This window comes from Salmo salar, chromosome ssa10 (assembly GCF_905237065.1).
Source record: "Salmo salar chromosome ssa10, Ssal_v3.1, whole genome shotgun sequence".
Taxonomy (NCBI): Eukaryota; Metazoa; Chordata; class Actinopteri; order Salmoniformes; family Salmonidae; genus Salmo; species Salmo salar.
Window position 1 is genome coordinate 106,717,698 of NC_059451.1, and position 23,118 is coordinate 106,740,815.

The 23,118-nt window shown below is 42.2% G+C and overlaps 2 protein-coding genes across 4 annotated transcripts; one reads left to right on the forward strand and one right to left on the reverse strand.

Annotated features, from left to right (window-relative positions):
• The first annotated feature begins 63 nt into the window (after positions 1 to 63).
• On the forward strand, positions 64 to 7,354 carry agk (acylglycerol kinase). Of its 3 annotated transcripts, none has more exons than XM_045688337.1 (14): positions 64 to 156; positions 1,966 to 2,005; positions 2,111 to 2,190; positions 2,345 to 2,420; positions 2,515 to 2,640; positions 2,769 to 2,863; positions 2,989 to 3,058; positions 3,199 to 3,278; positions 3,432 to 3,489; positions 3,580 to 3,727; positions 3,850 to 3,947; positions 4,074 to 4,144; positions 5,706 to 5,790; positions 6,368 to 7,354. In XM_045688337.1, exons 4-14 carry the CDS (start codon positions 2,400 to 2,402, stop codon positions 6,500 to 6,502), a joined length of 987 nt encoding a protein of 328 aa, XP_045544293.1. In that variant the 5' UTR covers positions 64 to 156; positions 1,966 to 2,005; positions 2,111 to 2,190; positions 2,345 to 2,399; the 3' UTR covers positions 6,503 to 7,354. The 3 variants fall into 3 exon arrangements, with proteins under 3 accessions (XP_045544293.1, XP_045544292.1, XP_013980729.2); XM_014125254.2 differs by lacking the exon at positions 64 to 156 and adding an exon at positions 1,319 to 1,731; XM_045688336.1 differs by lacking the exons at positions 64 to 156; positions 5,706 to 5,790; positions 6,368 to 7,354 and adding an exon at positions 1,318 to 1,731 and having other exon boundaries at positions 4,074 to 4,148.
• On the reverse strand, positions 7,015 to 22,901 carry dennd11 (DENN domain containing 11). Its single transcript, XM_014125253.2, has 9 exons — positions 22,342 to 22,901; positions 21,573 to 21,672; positions 21,290 to 21,448; positions 18,619 to 18,775; positions 14,511 to 14,649; positions 14,226 to 14,357; positions 10,134 to 10,284; positions 9,991 to 10,059; positions 7,015 to 9,898 (listed from the first exon to the last, which is right to left on the reverse strand). Exons 1-9 carry the CDS (start codon positions 22,697 to 22,699, stop codon positions 9,703 to 9,705), a joined length of 1,461 nt encoding a protein of 486 aa, XP_013980728.1. The 5' UTR covers positions 22,700 to 22,901; the 3' UTR covers positions 7,015 to 9,702.
• Between the last annotated feature and the right edge of the window lie 217 nt (positions 22,902 to 23,118).

Consider the following 23,118-nt stretch of genomic DNA (forward strand, 5'->3'; position numbering starts at 1 on the left):
TTCTAGCGACTTTTAGGATGGCCCCCACCTTCCTTACTGAGGAGTTGGCAACACTGCTTGAGCTGCAGGTCTAGGAGGTGGCCGCTCTCGGGTTGCCTCCTCCACACGCATCCCATAGCTCCTTCTGCGGCCCCCACTGACTGGCTCCTGATAGGGGTAAAGTAAATCAGTCAGTGTTATGTGTGTAGCCCATACAATGTGTTCTGAGCATATCATATTGGCAAATTGTAGAGATTACGAGCAAGCTAACTAACATTTTGTTTTCCTAACTTTCGCTAACGAACGTTAGTTAGCACATGATACTTACACATTCGTTAACTGGGGAACGACCTCTTGAAGCTAACAGCACCATTTAACTAATAATGCATTATTGAACTGGTAGGACGTTTGCGGCATATTAATCAATACCTTTAGCTATGTTTCACCGAATTTGAAACATACCTAAAAATGAAACTGGAAACTTATATTTCCCTCATTAACTTTAAACATCAGCTATCCAGAGCAGCTAACCGATCGCTGCAGCTGTACATAGCCCATCGAATCTACCTTCCTCATCCCCATATTGTTTTTATTTACTTTTCTGCTCTTTTGCACACTAGTGTTAATTTGCAAAATTGTAATTACTTGCTACTATGGCCTATTTGTTGCCTTACCTCCTCACGCCATTTGCACACACTGTACTGTATATAGACTTTCTTTTTTTCTACAGTATTATTGACTGTATGTTTGTTTATTCCATGTGTAACTCTGTGTTGTTGTATGTGTCGAACTGCTTTGCTTTATCTTGGCCAGGTCGCAGTTGTAAATGAGAACTTGTTCTCAACTAGCCGACCTGGTTAAATAAAGGTGAAATAAAAATAAAAACGTACCCATGCGTGTTATTATAGCGATTGAATAACATTAGCTAGCGCTCCTCCTGTCTGAAATTGACACAGTGTTATATAGAATTAAAGTGCTCTTGTAAACAAATATGGATTGTGTTGTAAATAGCCATAAACAACCTCACTGCTCTATTATTTGAAATGAAACCCATATCCGATTTTACCGCCATCTGCGCCACCATGTTGACGTCAGATTCTGGAGAATTGGCCCTGGCTTGGCGCCAGAGTGAAAATACAATAACTAACATTTAAAAAATCTTTGATTACATATCTCTTCTGTTCACCAGCCATTATACTATTCAGTATATAATGTGACTATTGATATTTTAAAAATGCAGTGGCAAAGTAATAAAATATATATCTTTTTTGGACTAATCTTCAGGCGAGGTCTTCTTTTTGTTTAGACCTCAGCTAGTGTATGGGAAATGTAGTGTTTCGTCAGTAAGCTAAGCACTGAGCTAATGACGATTACTTATTTCTATAAGTTGTGTACCGTTTTCAATTTGTAAATTTCCCTTATTTTTGTTTATGTTGGTATGTTACGGGAGAACTTATTTCATAACATGTTTAATGAAACTCAACCGGAACTAATACTGAAAGTGTTTGTTTCATAAGACTATTAAGATAGCTGCACCAATGTGTCACATGCGAAATGGTTCTGACAGGGAAAGGACATTAATTGTGATGCTTACACAGATGATACATAGCGTTTTTAAACGGATATTCTGATAGTGTCGATAATGGCTCGGGTTGTGAAAGTGTTTGTAACTCTGCGGAATCATTGGAAGAAGTCCACAGTCGCTGCGTGTGCCCTATCATACGGTGGACACTGGCTGTACGGTAAACACTGGTGCGTAACGTTTCCTTCAGAATTACCGGTATGGTTGTTAGATCAAGTACAGATCATCACTAGCATTAATATCATTGAGCACGTACACAGGAATTGGTAGCCATTAAGAAATCATCAGCCATCAAGGTCTTACAGAACGGTTATTGTGATTTGAAATCCAACAACATTGAATACTGGGAGGATGTGTTTTAATCAGTTGTTTTCTTTGTCAATACACTTTTTATTTATTCACAGTGATAATCTGCTGCGAAGAGATGCTTGTCTGGCGGCCAGGGTGAGACATGGCTTATTGTGTACAATATGTTTCTGCATTCAAGGATTCTGCACTTGCATTTACTGTTTTCTTCTCTAATACAAAATACTCCATTCTCAATTGCAGGAATTTGGACGTCAGCAGATATCACCCCAGGAGCAGCTGAAGAAAGCCACAGTCATCCTAAACCCAGCAGCTTGTAGGGGGTAAGTAGGAGATAATCGTCACATTCCCTAAAGTTAAGCAAAGAGAATAATCATGACGTCCAGCTTATTGCACCACAGCCATTTCCCATTTATATTGTAATTTGTGTTTGCCTAATTTGTCTTGCTGTACTCTTGCTCTTCTCTCTGATCATAGGAAAGCCAACAACTTATTTGAGAAGAATGCTGCGCCTATATTACACCTGGCTGGTATGGAGGTAACACTAGTAAAGGTAGGCCTACAATTTTTTCCCCCCCATGGCATCTAAGGCCTTATAGTTTATAGTTCTACATAGTGTAATACTGTACATGTCTTCTCTCTTACAGACAGATTATGAGGGCCAAGCAAAGAAATTGATGGAGCTGATGGAGCAAACAGACATGCTGATTGTGGCTGGAGGGGATGGCACTCTGCAGGAGGTTATAACTGGCTTGCTGCGGAGGGCTGATCACGTAAGTTTTGTAGCATTGACTGTTGTATAATCCTTGTATTACTAATTGTATGTTATAAGTGTTGTGTAATACTGTTTTAGCTAAGCTGTCTCTAACTACCCAGTCCTATGGGTGTTTCTCAAACCCAGGAGTCGTTCAGTAAAACCCCCATAGGATTTATCCCACTGGGCTCCCACAATTCCCTGAGTGAGAGTCTGCACATCCTCAGTGACAATCAGGTGAAGTAAGTATCCCATTGAAACACCGCACACTTGTTCATTCAGATACAAACCCATGCCATCATCTTGTCGTTAGTGTCCTAAAATATCCTCCAATCTTTTTGTCATCCATATTGCTTCTTGTTTTTAGACGCATCACATCAGCGACATTGTCTATCCTGCAAGGAGAAACGGTACCTCTGGATGTGCTGCAAATCAAGGTGAGACCAGAAGGATCTGGGATTCAGGGAGGGGTCAAGATGACACAAACTGATATTACCTTAAATCGACATTGAATAACCATAACTCCATTGAGAGCAAGATAGAAAATTGTATTGTGTTTCTGGTTTTATGTATCCAGGGAGAGAAAGAACAGCCAGTGTTTGCCCTGATTGGTCTACGGTGGGGGGCCTTCAGAGATGTGGCTTCCACCATCAAAAAGTAAGAACCTCACAATTACTAGTCAAACTTCAGAGCTTATGGTAAACACGTTTCCCACATATTATACTTTTACGTGCATAACATTATAATAATATCAAGTTGTGCTTCTTCTCTAAAAATACATTTCTCATATTGCTGTGCTTTCTATCTTAGATATTGGTACCTTGGCCCGTTGAAGATAAAAGCAGCTCATTGGTTCAGTACGTTACGGGTGAGAAACATGACTGTTTCCATTCAAAGTCCATGGACTGCCGTTGTTCCTCCATGCATTTGTACCATGCTGTCTTCTTGTATCTGCCAGGAATGGCCCCAGGTTCACGAGGCCTCTGTGTCCTACATGGCCCCGACCCTTCGCCCTCCTGACCTGCCGGAACAAAAGCCCCAGCGCCCCAACCTAATGTACCGCATTGCCCGCAGACTGAAAAATTACTGGTACCCACCTATTCCAGGTAACACTATATTTGTGTTAGTGTTTGTTTGTCTGTCTGTACATAACACTACATCCTTTAAATGTCCTTGTGTATCTTCTATTTAACAAAGCATGATTGGCATTGGTTTTCTGTTTGTGCAGAGCCTCCCAAAGTGGAGGAGCCAGAGAGGTGGGATGAGAGAACGCTGTCTACTTTGGAGCTGTCAATCCAAACTCGGAATAAAAACCCTGTCCAGACAGTCAGCGCATTTAAAAAAAAAAATGTTTTTATATATATATATATATATATATATATTATTTTCTTTACCTACTACAACAAAAGTGACAGGATGTTAAAACTGCCCGATCTCTTGTTTGTCCTTCAGCGTATTGATGACTCCCTGCTGGTGTGTGTGGAGCCGGACTCCTTCACTGTGGGAGATTTTATCACTGTTGGGTAAGTTGTGGAGATTTACAGTACCAGTCAAAAGTTTGGACACCTACTCGTTCAAGGGTTTTTCTATTTTTTTTACTATTTTCTACATTGTAGAATAATAGTGAAGACATCAAAACTATGAAATAACACATATGGAATCATGCAGTAACCAAAAAAGTGTTAAACAAATCAAAATATAGATTCTTCAAATAGCCACCCTTTGCCTTGATGACTGCTTTGCACACGCTTGGCATTCTCTCAACCAGCTTCACCTGGAATGCTTTTCCAACAGTCTTGAAGGAGTTCCCACATATGCTGAGCACTTGTTGGCTGCTTTTCTTTCACTCTGCGGTCCAACTCATCCCAAACCATCTCAATTGGGTTGAGGTCAGGTGATTGTGGAGGCCAGGTCATCAGATGCAGCACTCCATCACTCTCCTTGGTCAAATGCCCTTACACAGCCTGGAGATGTGTTTTGGGTCATTTTCCGGTTGAAAAACAAATGATAGTTCCACTAAGCCCAAACCAGATGAGATGGTGTATCGCTGCAGAATGCTGTGATAGCCATGCTGGTTAAGTGTGCCTTGAATTCAAAATAAATCACAGACAGTGTCATCAGCAAAGCACCCCGACACCATCACACCTCCTCTATGCTTCACTGTGGGAACCACAAATGCATAGACCATCCATTCATCTACTCTGCATCTCACAAAGACACGGCGGTTGGAACTTAAAATCTCTAATGTCCATTGCTCGTGTTTCTTGGCCCAAGCAAGTCTCTTGTTCTTATTGGTGTCCTTTTAGTAGTGGTTTCTTTGCAGCAATTCGACCATAAAGGCCTGATTCATGCAGTCTCCTCTGAACAGTTGATATTTTAGATGTGTATGTTACTTGAACTCTGTGAAGCGTTTATTTGGGCTGCAATTTCTGAGGCTGTTAACTCTAATGAACTTATCCTCTGCAGCATAGGTAACTCTGGGTCTTCCTTTCCTGTGCCGGTCCTCATGAGAGCCAGTTTCATCAAAAGGCTGCACTTAAAGAAACGTTCAAAGTTCTTTACATTTTCTTGACTGTAATTTGCTCTTTGTATATTTGAGCTGTTCTTGTCATAATATGGACTTGGTCTTTTACCAAATAGGGCTATCATCTGTATACCACCCCAACACAACTGATTGGCTCAAACGCATTAAGAAGGAAAGAAATTCCACAAATGAACTTTTAACAAGGCACACCTGTTAATTGAAATGCATTCCAGGTGACTACCTCATGAAGCTGGTTGAGAGAAGCTGTCATCAAGGCAAAGGGTGGCTACTTTGAAGAATCTCATATAAAATATATTTTGATTTGTTTAGCAACTTTTTTGGTTACTACATGATTCCATATGTGTTATTCCATAGTTTGATGTCTTCACTATTATTCTACAATGTAGAAAATAGTTAAAATAAAGAAACCCTTGAATGAGTAGGTGTCCTACCTTTGGACTGGTACTGTACTTTCTCACATTATTAGTGTAATACCTGGGTAAAAAAAATGACTTACTCATGTAGCATGTGTCAAGGCTGTTGCATTTTCTGCATTGCAGAGAGAAAAAAGCGGAGGACTCAACTTCATTCACCAGACAATCACTGAAGCTGGAGGCTAGTGCATGTCGACTCAATCTGCCCGAGGTCACATACTCCCTCATCTGTCTTAAGCCTATAAACTTCAGAGACAAGACCAATGAGCCACCGGGCCTCCATCTTGGCGCTCCTTCACTTATGAAAAGATTTTGGAAGCTATAGAAATGCATTTCTTAATGTCTGCATAAATTTTTGCCACATGTATTCTATTACAGACACCTTAATTTAGAAGAATGCATTATATCGTGAGCTAAACATAAAAATGAACAATTATATAAAACAAAATTCCTTAAACTATCATTTCTGTCCCCACTACAACAAAAAATACTTAAATACCTTGAAACATTTAATTTAAATACTGTAGAATTCCATTCATTCTTATTCCTACTGTGAAGTGTCAATATGGCCGACCGGTGGCTTCAAAGCCTCTCAATGACCAAAACATTGCATCAGCAATCCAAGGTTTACATAAATCATTGGACAAGGAGTATTACGGTCTTTGATAATTATAACCTTTAAACAAATTAAATGTATTGTTGTATAAATTGTTTTATTTTAGTATGTGCAATACTCTTTTTGCTCCATGACCTCTCCCTACTGTCCTGTCCCGTTTCCTCTCCCACAGGAAGGTGCTGGCTTCTACAACATCGACAACGAGGAGTACGAGGCCATGTCGGTGGAGGTGAGGCTGTTGCCACGGAAACTTCGCTTCTTCTGCAGCGCTGAACGCAGAGAGCAGCTCCTCACACAGGTCCTGTAAGGGAAGTGCTGCAGTGACAACAATATGCAGGACACAGAGAAATAGGGAGGGAGGAGGGTCAAGGCAAGGGGTCATCAGTGGCTGTACTGGGACTCTACCTCTACTGTATCTGGGGGTGTTTTTCTTTATGTCTGGAGTATGTCCTTAAACAGCCACACAGCTGGACCAGGGTGGACCAGTCCACAGTGAGGTCTCATTGTTACAGTACATTGACATGTTCAGTTGAAATATTTTCACAATTATGGAAGATGACAATATGATGCAGTAACAAGGACCAAGCATTTTGGTTGCTATTGCCAAACCAATTAGCTTATAGAAGTCTGCCCGGCAGGACTATTGGTGTAATAAGAATCTTATTCAATAATTTGGTTATGATGCACACAGTTCTGTCACTTTTTGATACTGATGAAAAGTGCAGACTTTGTCCTCCATGTACTCTATGATCAGATGATACATTGGTATGAGAATCACTCTCCCTTGGCAACACGATCACAAATACAATCCAACAAGTATCAGAGAAAACCAATGTTTTATTGTTTTACAGTGGCAGTACTGTGTAATGTCACCAGCTTGAAAACAAGAGTGGCTCATGCGATCAAGTTACTAAATGTGTATTCATCACTAAAGTCTCTTTCCATGTTTTATAGTAGTACAGGTTCTGGATGTAGCTGTGTAGTTAACCAATGTTTTAAGTATAGGTTTACATTACAGTTGCTGTGATCAAAGATTAACAGTTAGCTATATGAGTTGTTAAAGTACTTGAAGCATATATGTGCTGAAGTAATACAGATGAAGCTTTCTATTGACATTCAGTGGGGTGACATACTGTACAAATAAATTCAAATGAGCCAATGCTGGTACAGGTCTGAACAATTTCCACAAAGAAGGCATTTGATACATTTATTTTTGTGCCGTGTGCATTCTCTACTACATTTACATGATACACCTGTAAAACAAACAGTCACATGCCCAGGATGTGCTGAAAAAAACAGGGTGGGACAGGTCAAAACAAACAGAAGGGGAAAGGGGCTAAGTCAACATGGGTGTGAACAACTACATTTAATCATATTACCAAACACCAATATCAGTAGTGTCAATTGACATGTTGATAAAGTAGTTGGAAGTGTTTAAAATCTAAAACATTCTCTATGCCTCTTCCTGTTGACAGGTATAATAAGCCTGTGGTCTTAATTGAGTGCCTGCACTTAACACAAAGATTACCCACTAATTAGGCTTTATAACCTACACTGTAGGACAGAACTGTCCCCAGCTAAACCTCAATGAACAGTGCCACTACTGCCGACATCTACTGACCAGTCGAACCCAATGAAAGCAGTTCGCTGTCTTCATCCAAAATATTTGATGCGTCATTGAACTCACATCTTTCGGATGACTGCTTCATATATTGATTTAAAATCAGTCACCCAGGTCTACTGAACAAAAGAACTTCATCTCCAGGGCCTGTTTTCAAAAAGGGTCTCACAGGAGTGCTGATCTGTGATCAGGTCCCCCTGTCCTTGTTATCTTATTTTGATAAAAATCAAAATGTATCGTATATCAGGGTCTGTCTGTCTGCCCAGAGAGGGGAGTAATTCCCTCTATGAATCTCAAGCATACAAAGGAGTCATTGTTACAGTGACGGGGCACAACGATCTCCTTCCTGCAGCTGACAAGCTCCAACAGAAAGGAAGTTGTATCTGCCCTCTCATAGACCAGCCGTGGATCTAATTTCATCTGAAACAAATCTCATTGATAAACCGGCAGTACAGTTTCAAGTACACAACACAGAGAGCTTCCTGCTGGCTCCCAGACAGACAGACTGTTACATCACTGACTGCACTTTTAGTAATAGTTTCTCTGCTGACAACATTGGGCCATTAAATCAGAACACAAACAAGTTGACCCATAATCATGTGGTCATCAAACAAGAGTACAGAGGTTGTGGTGTGGTGCAGCATTCATGATAAGTTAGTGTCATAGAAACGCAATCATTTAAGTTTCAGGTTCACAATTTTAAAACGTAGAAACTTGATAAAACACTACACAAAACATTATCCAAAAGTCACCATACACATGTGCAATGTGACCAGGGAACAAGAAAAACATAAGTGACTGGAGTCTGCCTGTATGGGTTTCAGCATTGGACCAAGTCAGACAAACATGTGCAGTCTAATGAAATGTTACAGTATTTAACAAATATTCAACCTCAGCTCCATAATAAATACCTCCTTGGATAAGGGCATTATATCAAATAAATACATCTGGCATGACTCATCTTTCCCTTTTAATGTGTATGGTTAGCTGACATGAAAAACACTTCCTATTTGAACCAAAAGAGGTCTTCTTGTTTATGTGAAGTAGATTCATGTGAATTAGTCTTGATGTGTGAATCTTGATTATTTACTTTTATCAAACACACAAATATTGACATTGCTCCTTTTTTTCCATTCTGAAAAATAAAAGGTTGATCAACTTCAGCATCATTAGTTTTTTTAAGAGGAAAATCGAGTGAAAACGCTTTACTCTCAGCTCTAGCAAACCTGATGCAGAAGTTTGGGAAACAACATCATGGTAAAGTTATTCAGCAGAAGGATTGAGATCCATAAAATAAAAGCCCTGACAATCACATGAATATTTAGTATTACACTATACATGGTTAGGTAGAATCTTCTGTAAAGACGTAAGAAAAAAGGGCTTGGTGCCATGGCTGAATTTGGAGTTAAGGTTCCAAGTGAGAGGAACAATCAATTATCCATCCCCAAACAGGATGCTACTGTAGATACATGGCGCTGTTGGTCAAAGTCAGCAGTGCTCCATAGTATTGGGAGCAGTACAACGAGGCACATTGATCAAAGGTTCCGTGGAACTTCCACTTCCAGTGACTAGGGCTGGTGATCCAAGCAGAAATCCAAGTGAGAAGAGAACAGATGCCAAGTGAACAAACAAGACAAGTGGTTGTTGAATGTGAAACGGACTTTAGCGAGAGAACTGCAGAGTCCAGGCAGTGTCTATTATCGTGGCCCAATTGACCAGGTGAGCTGTCTCTAAGTTAACACTGGCCAAAGACAGCTGTATCCCGGAGCATGGCGAGAGACCAAGAGAAACCTGCAGGCATTTGACTGGGCAGGAGGCCAGGGGACGAAGAGTAGGAGGCAGTGTCTTCAGGGGACAAGGAGAGAGGAGCACAGGCCACACAGGGCTCAGGGGCAGCAGGGGTTATCGATGACCAGCATGGCATCAATGCCATAGAGCTCCAGCAGGTCCACCAAGAAAGTGCGGTCTGCCTGAGGGTCCAGCCCCATGGCCCTCACGTGCTCTGCCGTCAGGGTGGGGTCTGCACTTGCCGCCACCTCCGATAGAGTCTGGAAGATACGGTTATTCTGCTCCATGAAAAACCTAGTGGAGAGAACAGAGAACATTCTGTAAGAAAGTTTGATAAACACTCCAGACAGCCCAACCAAAAGATACTGTTGTGTAAACAAACTCACAGGATAAAGAGGTCCTCCTCATTTGATGTGCAGTCTCCATCCACCTCCTGAGTGTAAAGTAGCAGTTGCCTGAAAAGACAATAACATTATCATCAGCATCATCTCTTCAAAATGGCTTCCACCATTTATCAGTTTCTGTGTACCTCTGTTCGCTGAGTTTCCTATACTTTTCCCGGTCCACCCCATTCAGCCGGAGTAGTGGCTGGAGGCTATCTCTGTGTGTCTTCACATTCTGGTTGTCAACATATACATCATACAGCTCCTTCTTCTCCTCAAAGATCTTCTCTGTGGTACCTAAACACACACACACACACACACACACACACACCCCTTTATCAATCTTAGCATAGTGAACCGAAATATAAACGCAACATGCAATAATTTCAAAGATTTTACTGAGTTACAGTTCATACAAATTCATTAGGCCCTAATCTATGGATTTCACATGACTAGGAATACAGATATGCATCTGTTGGTCACAGATGGGGAGTAACGGATTACATGTAATCTGCTACATGTAAGGGAATACAAAACCGGTAACTGTAATCCGTTACCAGCAAAAATATTGTAATCAGATTACAGATACTTTTGAAAAACTAGACGATTACTTCGAGGATTACTTTTAAATTCAGAAAGGATGTTCGAGAAGAAAAATAAATGTTAGACACTTCTGTTCTCAATGACATCCAAATAAGTATTAAAAAAAGGCACAAGTATAAATTGGTTGCACCTGAGCGTCTGACCACAAGTCAGAGACCACTATGATGACACACCAAATGTGTTTGATGGATCACGGGAAAAGAGCAGGAATAGGCTTTTGTAGGCAACAGTCCAAGCTATGTCTTCCAATGGTGCGACTGCTGTCGGCATCCAAAGATTATCCAACTTGATTAAACGCTTGGAGATAAGGATGACAGTATTGGTCTAGTTTACAGCTATACGGATATCACTTATTATTGATATCTACAAAGCGCATTGATGTGAATCACACTGCTGCTCTCTCATTTAGCTATTTCTGCCTTATGGTTTTTGGTTGTCTTGGACAGCTGTTCACAAATCTAAATGTGTATTTGAACCCAATAATGGCTGAATTCAAGACGTTTAAGCTGCCTATCATTCATTGTTTTTGAAACAGGTGGAAAGCCAGTGAAAAATGCGCTCTTGCAACAGCTGCATAGTGCGGATCCCAGCCTATGTTTTAAAAGTAAGGCATTTATTGCTCAGTCTAATTCATACTGATAAAAAAACCAAAAAAAAAACATAGGCGTAATGGACACGTGCTCAAACTCGCACACTTTTGATAGACTTAAGAGGAAATCTGTAGTTGCTACATCCATTTTTGGACTTGTGTGTGTGTGTGTGTGTGTGTGTGTCTAATATATATATCCATTGATTCTTGAAAAATATAACTTATAAATGCCTCATGAGCTTAGTTCAACTGTCACACTCCATGGAACCCAAAATATAAGCTTGTTTTTTTCCAACGTCTGTAAACATTGTAAATGTAAAACACTGTAAAGCCTCATAACATGGTTAAAACAAAAATGTTGAGATCAGTCCTTGCATCCATAGCTCTGTCTATTTATCTGAGAGTGGTTACATTTCTCCAGTCCCATCCCTTAGCTTTTTACCAAAACAGAGGCGGAGCGACCGTTTTATTTGTGGATTTGCCTTTAACATGTAAATAGCACTTTTCAGTAGTGCTCAAAGGATGCCATTCAATGAGCGCAGCATTTATTTTTCAACTCGAATCAATGAGCCCACTCAGTCCTCCATGACAACAAAATCACAAACAGAGTAGGGCTGGCTAATAAGTCCTTCGTTTTGGGGTCATGCTCAGGTAAAACAATTTGGCTAATCTATTCTTCCATATTTCCAAGTCCTATTCTTGAAGATCAAGGGGTATATCATTTATTGGAATTCTGATACACTTTGGTTTTTAATGTAAAGATATAATTTTATCGTATTATTATATGTACTAGAAAGCGATGGGTTAGAAGAAGCCTACATAACCAACCCATAAAGTAAAATTTTACATCCATATACGGTCAGCTATGTAAACTTTAACATTAATTTATCCTGCAATAGATGTTATTTAATTGGTAACATACATTTTTGTCTTCTTCTAAAGCATCTTAAGGGGAAAGTAATCTAAAAGTAACTGAAAGTAATCAAATTACGTTACTGAGTTTGGGTAATCCAAAAGTTACGTTACCGATTACAATTTTGGGTAGGTAACTAGTAACTAACAGATTGCTTTTAGGAAGTAACCTACCCTAACTATATATACAAAAGTATGTGGACACCCGTTCAAATTTGTGGATTCGGCTACTTCAGCCACACCCATTGCTGACATGTGTATAAAATCGAGCACACAGCCATGCAATCTCCATAGACAAAACTTGGCAGTAGAATGGCCTTAAGAGCTCAGTGACTTTCAATGTGGAGTTCCAAACTGCCTCTGGAAGCAATGTCAGCACAGAAACTGTTAGTCAGGAGCATCATGAGCAGCCGCACAAAAGCCTACGGCTGGAGTGGTGTGAAGCTCGCCACCATTGGACTCTGGAGCAGTGGAAATGTGTTCTCTGGAGTGATGAATCACGCTTCCCCATCTGGCAGTCCGACAGATGAAAGTGTATTTGGCGGATGCCAGGAGAATGCTACCTGCCCCAATGCATAGTGCCAACTGTAAAGTTTAGGGTAGGAGGAATAATGGTCTGGGGCTGTTTTTCATGGTTTGGGCTAGGCCCCTTAGTTCCAGTGAAGGGGAATCTTAATGCTACAGCATACAATGACATTCTAGACGATTCTGTGTTTCCAACTTTGTGGCAACAGTGTGGAGAAGGCCCTTTCCTTTTTCACCATGACAATGCCCCCGTGCACAAAGCGAGGTCCATACAGAAATGGATTGTTGAGATCGGTGTGGAAGAACTTGACTAGCCTACACAGAGCCCTGACCTCAACCCAATCGAACACCTTTGGGATGAATTGGAACACCGACTGCGAGCCAGGCCTAATCACCCAACATCAGTGCCCAATCTCACTAATGCTCGTGTCTGAATGGAATCACAATGTTCCAACATCTAGTAGAAAGCCTTCACAACGTGGAGACTGTTATAGCAGCAATGGGGGGGACCAACTCCATATCAATGCCCATGATTTTGGAATGAGATGTTCGACGAGCAGGTGTCCACATACTTTTTGTCATGTAGTGTACCTTTAAAAAAAAAAAAAAGTAGGGACATGGAACAGAAAACCAGTCAGTATCTAGTGTGACCACCATTTGCATCATGTAGCACGACACATGTCCTTTGTATAGAGTTGATCAGGCTGTTGATTGTGGCTTGTGGAATGTTGACCCACTCCTCTTCAATAACTGTGCGAAGTTGCTGGACATTGGCGTGAACTGGAACACGCTGTCATACACGTTGATCCAGAGCATACCAAACATGCTCAATGGGTGACATGTCTGGTGAATATGCAGGCCATGGAAAACTGGGACATTTTCAGCTTCCAGGAATTGTGTACAGATCCTTGCAACATGGGGCTGTGCATTATCATAATGAAACATAAGGTGATGGCGGCAAATTAATGGCATGACAATGGGTCTCAGGATCTCGTTATGGTATCTCTAGGTATTCAAATTGCCATCGATAAAATGCAATTGTGTTCGTTGTCCATAGCTTATGCCTGCCCATACCATAACCCCAGCATGGGGCACTCTGTTCGCATCAGCAAACCGCTTGCCCACACAACGCCATATACTGCCAAATTCTCTAAAACGGCATTGGAGGTGGCTTATTGTAGAGAAATGACATCTGGCAACAGCTCTGGTGGACATTCCTGCAGTCAGCATGCCAATTGCACGCTCCCTCAAAACTTGAGAGATCTGTGGCATTGTGTTGTGTGATAAAATTGCACATTTCAGAGTGACCTTTTATTGTCGCCTGCACAAGGTGCACCAGTTTAACGATCATGCTATTTAAATCAGTTTCTTGATATGCCACATCTGTCAGGTGGATGGATTATCTTGGCAAAGGAGAAATGCTCAGTAACAGAGATGTAACCATATTTGTGCACACAATTTGAGAGAAATACACTTTTTGTGCGTATGGATAATTTATGGGATATTTTATTTCAGCTCATGAAACACGGGACCAACACTTTACATGTTGCGTTTATATTTTTGTTCAGTGTATTAACTGTGGATTCAAAAGCCCCAAGTCAACACTCACAAGCCACGTATGACATCTCTGTTGCCAGGGCAGCGATGTCTGCCACATTGATGTAGAAGAAGGGGCGGAACTCAGGCACAGACACACCTATCCCAGGTATAGAGATGTTGGCCAGAGAGCAACAGCAGTACACTGTGGGGAGTACAGAGCAACATGAAAAACCACTACAAAGACAGAGTACTCAGTGACAGAATTCTGTAATAAAATCTGAAAAACAAATATGTGGGGGTTTGTAAAGGTGACTGTGTGTGGGTGTGTGTGTGTGTGTCAGCTGCTCCCTCTCACCCCTGTAGCACACGACACCCACAGGTGGTGGGGAGAAGATAAGGATTCGTTTTCGGAGCAGGGCAAACTTCCACAGCACCATGATCTGCTCCCCAAAGAAGTGGATGAACTGGGACATGCAGCCGGCTGGGTGGGTGATCTGGAGGGGACAGAGAGAGTACAGACTGTCAGGCTGTCTGATACGGTAATGCTTTTTGAGTCTGGATAAGCTTGCTCAGCATGGACGAAAAACAAACTATTGCCCAAAATCTCCCCTTGACATCAGGAGTCTGAGTTACATGGACACACAGCACCTCGTCTTACCAGAAGCTACGTCTGGTAAGACGAGGGGTGGGGGTCTGTGTCTATTTGTCAATAACTGCTGGTGCTAATACTGTCTCAATTTAAAGAAGTCTCGAGGTATTGCTCGCCTGAGGTAGAGTACCTTATGATAAGCTGTAGACCACACTATCTATATCATTCGTAGCCGTCTATTTACCACCACAGACCGATGCTGGCATTAAGACGCACTCAACCAACTCTATAAGGCCATAAGCAAACAAGAAAATGCTCATCCAGAAGCGGCGCTCCTAGTGGCCGAGGACTTAAATGCAGGAAAACTTAAATCAGAAATAACCAAAGTTTTAGCAGCTTGTCACATGTGCAACCAGAGGGAAAAATAACCTCTAGACCACCTTTAATCCACACACAGAGATGAATACAAAGCTCTCCCCCTGCACTCCTTTTGGCAAATCTGACCATAATTCTATCCTCCTGATTCCTGCTTATAAGCAAAAACTAAAGCAGGAAGTACCAGTGACTCGCTCAATATGGAAGTGGTCAGATGACCCGGATGCTACGCAACAGGACCGTTTTGCTAGCACAGACTGGAATATGTTCCGGGATTCATCCAATGGCATTGAGGAGTATACGACCTCAGTCATTGGCTTCATCAGACGGATTACCAGGACGTGTACTCAAAGCATGTGTGGACCAACTGGCAAGTGTCTTCACTGACAATTTTAACCTGTCCCTGAAACACCAACATGTTTCAAGCAGACCACCCTAGTCCCTGTGCCCAAGGAAGCGAAGGTAACCTGCCTAAATTATTACTGCCCAGTAGCACTCACGTCAGTAGCCATGAAGTGCTTTGAAAGGTTGGTCATGGCTCACATCAACAGCATCCGCCCTTATACCCTAGACCCACTCCAATTCACATACCGCCCCAACAGATCCACAGCTGATGCAATCTCAATCGCACTCCACACTGCCCTTTCCCACCTGGACAAAAGGAACACCTATGTGAGAATGCTATTCATTGACTACAGTTCAGCGTTCAAGACCATAGTGACCACGAAGCTCATCACTAAGCTAAGGACCCTGGGACTAAACCCCTCCCTCTGCAACTGGATCCTGGACTTCCTGACGGGCCTCCCCCAAGTGATCCTCAACAATGGGGCCCCTCAGGGGTGTGTACTTAGTCCCCTCCTGTACTCCCTGTTCACCCACGACTGCGTGGCCAAACAACTCCAACACCATCATTAAGTTTGCTGATGACACAACAGTGGTAGGCCTGATCACCGACAATGATGAGACAGCCTATAGGGAGGAGGTCAGAGAACTGGAAGTGTGGTGCCAGGACAACAACCTCTCCCTCAATGTGAGCAAGACAAAGGAGCTGATGGTGGACTACAGGAAAAGGCGGGCCAAACAGCCCCGCATTAGCATCGACAGGGCTGTAGTGGAGCGGGTCGAGAGTTAAGTTCCTTGGTGTCCACATCACCAACGAACTATCATGGTCCAAACACACCAAGACAGTCGTGAAGAGGGCACGACAAAACCTTTTCCCCCTCAGGAGACTGAAAAGATTTGGCATGGGTCCCCAGTTCATCCCAAAATTCTACAGCTGCACCATGGAGAGCATCTTGACCGGTAGCATCACCGCCTGGTATGGCAACTGCTCGGCATCTGACCATAAGGCGCTACAGAGGGTAGTGCGTACGGCCCAGTACATCACTGGGGCCAAGCTTCCTGCCATCCAGGACCTATATAATAGGCAATGTCAGAGGAAAGCCCATATAATTGTCAGAGACTCCAGTCACCCAAGTTAGACTGTTTTCTCTGCTACCGCACGGCAAGCGGTACCGGAGTGCCAAGTCTAGGACCAAAAGGCTCCTTAACCTGTTGGGGATAGGGGGCAGTATTGACATGGCCGGATAAAAAAACGTACCCGATTTAATCTGGTTACTACTCCTGCCCAGTAACTAGAATATGCATATAATTATTGGCTTTGGATAGAAAACACCCTAAAGTTTCTAAAACTGTTTGAATGGTGTCTGAGTATAACAGAACTCATATGGCAGGCAAAAACCTGAGAGGATTCTATATGGGAAGTGGCCTGTCTGACAAGTTGTTGTTCATCTTGGCTCTTTTTATTGAAGACTGAGGATCTTTGCTATAACGTGACACTTCCTACGGCTCCCATAGGCTCTCAGAGCCCGGGAAAAAGCTGAATGATATCGAGGCAGCCTCTGGCTGAAACACATTATCGCTTTTGGCAGTGGCCGATCAGAGTACTATGGGCTTAGGCGCGTGCCCGAGTCGACCCCATGCTTTATTTTCTTTCGTCTGTTTACCTAAATGCAGATTCCCGGTCGGAATATTATCGTTTTTTTACGAGAAAAATGGCATAAAAATTGATTTTAAACAGCGGTTGACATGCTTCGAAGTACGGTAATGGAATATTTAGAATTTTTTTGTCACGAAATGCGCCATGCTCGTCACCCTTCTTTACCCTTTCGGATAGTGTCTTGAACGCACCAACAAAACGCCGCTATTTGGATATAACGATGGATTATTTGGGACCAAACCAACATTTGTTATTGAAGTAGAAGTCCTGGGAGTGCATTCTGACGAAGAACACCAAAGGTAATAACATTTTTCTTATAGTAAATCTGACTTTGGTGAGTGCTAAACTTGCTGGGTGTCTAAATAGCTAGCCCTGTGATGCCGGGCTATCTACTGAGAATATTGCAAAATGTGCTTTCACCGAAAAGCTATTTTAAAATCGGACATATCGAGTGCATAGAGGAGTTCTGTATCTATAATTCTTAAAATAATTGTTATGCTTTTTGTGAACGTTTATCGTGAGTAATTTAGTAATTTCACCGGAAGTTTGCGGGGGGTATGCTAGTTCTGAACGTCACATGCTAATGTAAAAAGCTGGTTTTTGATATAAATATGAACTTGATTGAACAAAACATGCATGTATTGTATAACATAATGTCCTAGGTGTGTCATCTGATGAAGATCATAGGTTAGTGCTGCATTTAGCTGTCTTCTGTGTTTTTGTGACATTATATGCTAGCTTGAAAAATGGGTGTCTGATTATTTCTGGCTGGGTACTCTGCTGACATAATCTAATGTTTTGCTTTCGTTGTAAAGCCTTTTTGAAATCGGACAGTGTGGTTAGATTAACGAGAGTCTTGTCTTTAAAATGGTGTAAAATAGTCATATGTTTGAGAAATTGAAGTAATAGCATTTCTAAGGTATTTGAATAACGCGCCACAGGATTCCACTGGCTGTTACGTAGGTGGGACGATTTCGTCCCGCCGGCCCTAGAGAAGTTAACAGCTTCTACCCCCAAGCCATAAGACTGCTAAACAATTAATCAAATGGCCACCGGACTATTTACATTGACACCCCCCCACATTGGTTTTGTACACTGCTGCTACTCGCTGTTAATTATCTATGCATAGTCACTTCATCCCTACCTACATGTACAAATTACCTCAACTAACCTGTACCCCCGCACACTGACTCGGTACAGGTACTCCCTGCATATAGCCTCGTTATTGTTATTTTATTGTGCTACCATTTCTTAAATATTTTCTTAACTCTTCTTGAACTGCACTGTTGGTTAATGGCTAGTAAATAAGCATTTCACGGTAAGGTCTACACTTGTATTCGGCGCATGTGACAAATAAAGTTTTATTTGAAGTTATCACATATCTCAAAATGAACAAACGCACTTAAACCAAAACATTTAATTGCCAATTATCCACAACTAACACAAACAACAGCCACACAGTAACATCAGTGACTGGTGCAGGTGGCCGTAGGTGCTCACCTTCATCTCTGGGTGCATGCAGCGGTTGATGGCTGGGACCCAGGCACTGGTTGGACATGCAGTGACAAGGCCGTTCCCTGCTGGGGGCAGCACAGCTTTCTTATCCTCATAGAAGGCCTCCAGAGGAGAATATGAGCCAGGGCACTGGAGCTGGTGTCTGCATGGAGAGACACTATACACTTTCTATATGCTGACTGCAGTTGGCATCTCAGTGATAACACTGGTAAGAAAGAGACTGTTATCGAAGACTCATCACAGCATGGTTTGATTGGATTAAAACTGGGATAATCCCTCCCTGGGAACTGGAAGTGGCGTAGTACTTCCAATGGATCCACATAAGTACCTGTACTGTATGAAGTCAAGATTAACCCCCCAAGCATACATCTCTACCATGAGCTGGATGTGTCACTTCTTTATGCATAGTTAATGAGATAAGAGATAAGGCTCTGTTTGAAGATTCAAGCATAAAGACAAGATTTACTGAGGGAAACTGTCCAGGTTTCTTCCATTTCAATGATTACATTCAAAGACTTCATATGATATAAATGGCTTCTAGTGACGGTGGTTGCACGGACTCAGGGCTTATGTTTAATAGATGAGGAGACTGAAAATACAGACGAAGGACAAGAGGAAGGAAATAAGGGGAGGAATGTGAAACAGGATGAATAAGAAAGAGAGTGACAAAGAGAGAGGATGGACAAACAGTGACACAGACAGTGAGAGCGAGCGACAAACAGACCAGACAGTAGGGTTGAGTGGTATCCAGATATTCATACCATCGTAACGTTTCTGTACCATACCAAGGTATACAGTATTACCGAATATGCACAGAAGGGGCACCATTTCTAAAATATATATATTTAATGATTATTATTTATTTATTTATTTACGCACAAAACAATTTAGGCAACACGGATCTTGATCCAGGAGGGGATTGAATGGCTCTTCTGTAACCAAGAAGCTTGATCTTGACATGGGGCCGATGCTAGCAAGTTAGCAAACCAAATACACAGTTGGAGCCCTGAGCTGGATATCATTTATTTGGCATCTTAGATTTTTTTATAGTTGTACTTAACTTATATAGGTAGAAGCAGTGGCATAGCTACCGTTAAATATATATATTTTTTACGGTATTCAAAATCATACTGTCGATATTTCAAAATAAACCGTTTATACTAGTGATGCACCGATAAGACATGTTTGGTCAATACCGATAACCGATATTTAACATTTTAGCGGCCTTTTAAGCATTCTAGTAGTTAAATAGTTAACACACACACGGATGCAGAGGTCTAAGGCACTGCATCTCAGTGCAAGAGGCGTCACTACAGTCCCTGGTTCAAATCCAGGCTGTATCACATCCGGCCGTGATTGGGTGTCCCATAGGGCGGCGCACAATTGTCCCGGCGTCGTCCGGTTTAGGCCGTCATTATAAATAAGAATTTGTTCTTAACTGACTTGCTAGTTAAATAAAGGTTAAAAACCCACACACAAAAGTTATTTGGTTGGCATTTACGTATATCCCCATTACCAGTAAAACATAATCAAAACCTATTTCTTTCACTTACTTGCTGTGCTGTTTCGTTCATTTGTTCAGTCGTTCCATTCTCAACCAGGATTTCATCATACATATCAAGCAGTGAAGTTTCAGCTCTCTGTCCGTGGCCTCTCTTCCTCGGTGCGCACTGTGTCTGTTTCCATCTTGTCCAGCTGTGTATGTAACATTTTACGTAAAACCTGTTTCTTGTCTGCATCGAAGTAGCGGTCCTTCTACATAGCATCGAGCCTGGCGGCGACACAGTAGAGAATGCCACCGAATCGCTTGTTCACAGTCTGTGCGGCAGTTTTGTTGAGCAGGCATTTCAATGCCATGACAGAGGGTATCACATCTGCTGCAGGCGCAGTTGATGAGCTTATTTATCAAGACAGTTGTTTGAATGGAGCTAGCATGTTCATGTTTCCAAGTTTCAAACATGTTCTCAAAAGCCATTTAAATGGCAGCAGCGGTATGACAACCAGCATATTCATGAGCATGCAATACGACTTTCCTCAGTAAGAAATCCTTGACGACCCACTGTGCTGTCAGACTCAGCACGCTCCTGGGGCTGATATTGCTGGTCCAAATGTCAGTCATGAAGCTAATAGCAGTGATGCTATTACTGTGTAACTCCGGTAGGGCAATATCTGAAAAATAGCTCACTTGGTAGTGTGTACCGGTGCTCGACCAGTCGGCAATGGCCAACATCACCTACGACAGAAAACGTTTGATTGTCAAGGGCAATGAATTCCATTATCTTGCCGTTAATGGATTTCACCTTTGAGTTGTCTCGCTGAAATGTTCTTACTCTTTCAAATGACTGCTTGACTTGTTGACTGCTCGATCCACACAGCAGACATTGTGGACTAGGTTAGGAATGCCTGTTGCACGTGTAGCGCAAAATTTGATGTGGCGTCATTACGTCATGTACCTACGTTATATAGGTATGGGCGTCAGCTTTGACATCGGTTTTGCACATCGGCGTTAAACTAGAAATCGGGCCAATGCCGATATTGGCATTTTTAGCTAATATTGTCCGATTCCGATATGTTCACCGATATATCGTGCATCCTTAGTTCATACGGTATACCGGGGTATTGCCCAAGCCTAACAGACAGACAGACAAGTACTTACCTAACCTGGTTCTCCAGGAAGTGCATGTAGCGATATAGGAGGGTGTAAGAGGGAGACAGAATACCCACAGATTTCATCCGCGCCCCTCTCTCCAATTCACTTTCAACAGGCATGTTAGCAAAACAAGCCAGCCCAAAGTAGCAGCCTTTACGGAAATATCTGCAAAAATTAAAAAGACATGGACGAATGTAGTGAATGTATACAACATCGTACAGATTATTGATAGGGTTCTGATGGTCCTCTGCCAATAACACTGTGCATTCAGTTGGGGGAATAGTCTTACATGAAGTCGTTGGCGATTCTGTGTGATCCGCTCGCCATTGACTTGAATTCCACTCCGTCAAGATTCACGTCTTGGGGTAAGCACCATTCCACCATGTTACCTGCCATTGACACACACAAACACATACACTTGATTTTCCATACTGTTCACTTCACTGTGAGAGAATGAAATTCATCCACCATGTCCCCAGTTGTTTCCTTCCACATTCTATCTTACTATAAAACTCAGCGTACCATAAAAGGGAAGTTGAGGAGGGTAAGTAGTAACACTGGTTTCCCAGGACTCTCAGAAAGCTTTCCCTTCTTAGTGACACTGGTGTAACAACAGAGGAACACACAAACTGCCCCAGGTCAAGAGATGCTTGCTATAATAACCACTGAGAAATCCAGAATATTTTCCAAGCTGTACAAGGGGGGGGGGGTTGAATTATCAAATTAATGTAACAGTAGGTTACTGCATTACTCAATTATTCACATTATCTACATTTAAAGAGAGTTTATTGAACCTTGTGATGGCAGAAGAAAATGATCATTTGACAAACTGTGCTTTCACTGCTCAACAAATGCTTACCACAAATGATTTGGGTCTCTACATATTGGGTCATATTTGAATAGCGTAGATAAGCAAAGCTAGCGGGAAGTAAAGAACAGTAGGCATTTCTTGCAACGTCATCTTTCAGTGTGTGCGCACTTCCATGGAATGAGTCAGTCCCCCACTGTGCCCAGTAAAGTAAATGGCACTCTCTCCATACTGTATTGCGCTTGCTCACCTGATCTTGTGTCAAAGGTTACCACAAACACTGCCACTATTTGGTCCTTTTCCTCCCATCCCAGTCGTTCTTTCAGAGATATTCTAGAGTCGGCATGGATGGGACTGGGAACACCCCACGGGCCAGGGTGGTCAAGGTGAGGGCTCCTGTTCACGCTGGGAATAGTTGTTACACTTGCTGGACCCCCAGAGCTAGTGCTCCACCCGATGGCGAGCGCGGTACTGCCCAGAGAGCGGCCGTCTGGCGGATTTGATTCCGATCCATTTTCTTTTGCTGGTGCGGGAACCGCCTGGGTCAGTTCGTTTGGTGGAATCTCCTCCCAGTCGAGCAGTGGAGCGCGATCCGACTGCTCGACCATATTGCTTCCTAAAGTGAGATGAACAACGCGGAACTATGGAGAAAATAATTCCACTAGATAAAGTCTGTAGCCTACTGCTTCAACAGACCCTTATGTGTTTCACTCCTCCCTGCCGTTTTCTTGCTATTTGTAAGCGTGTCACATGCACCGATAAATAGTCTTCTGCCAGCGCATACAGTGTTTTGGTGATGATGTCACACACTTCCGCTCACGTGGATTGATCAATATTTGATTGGTGGCCTATTTTACATACCGGTATTTGTGATAAAGTGTGTTCATAAAGCTCCCTTGCTTTTCATGAATGTTATATTTGTAATCTAATGATAGACTGGCCAGAAGTTGTGTTGTTGATGAGTCCATAAATCATTTTAATCGTTGAGAAATATATTCATTAATAGGACACAGACATTATGTCATTC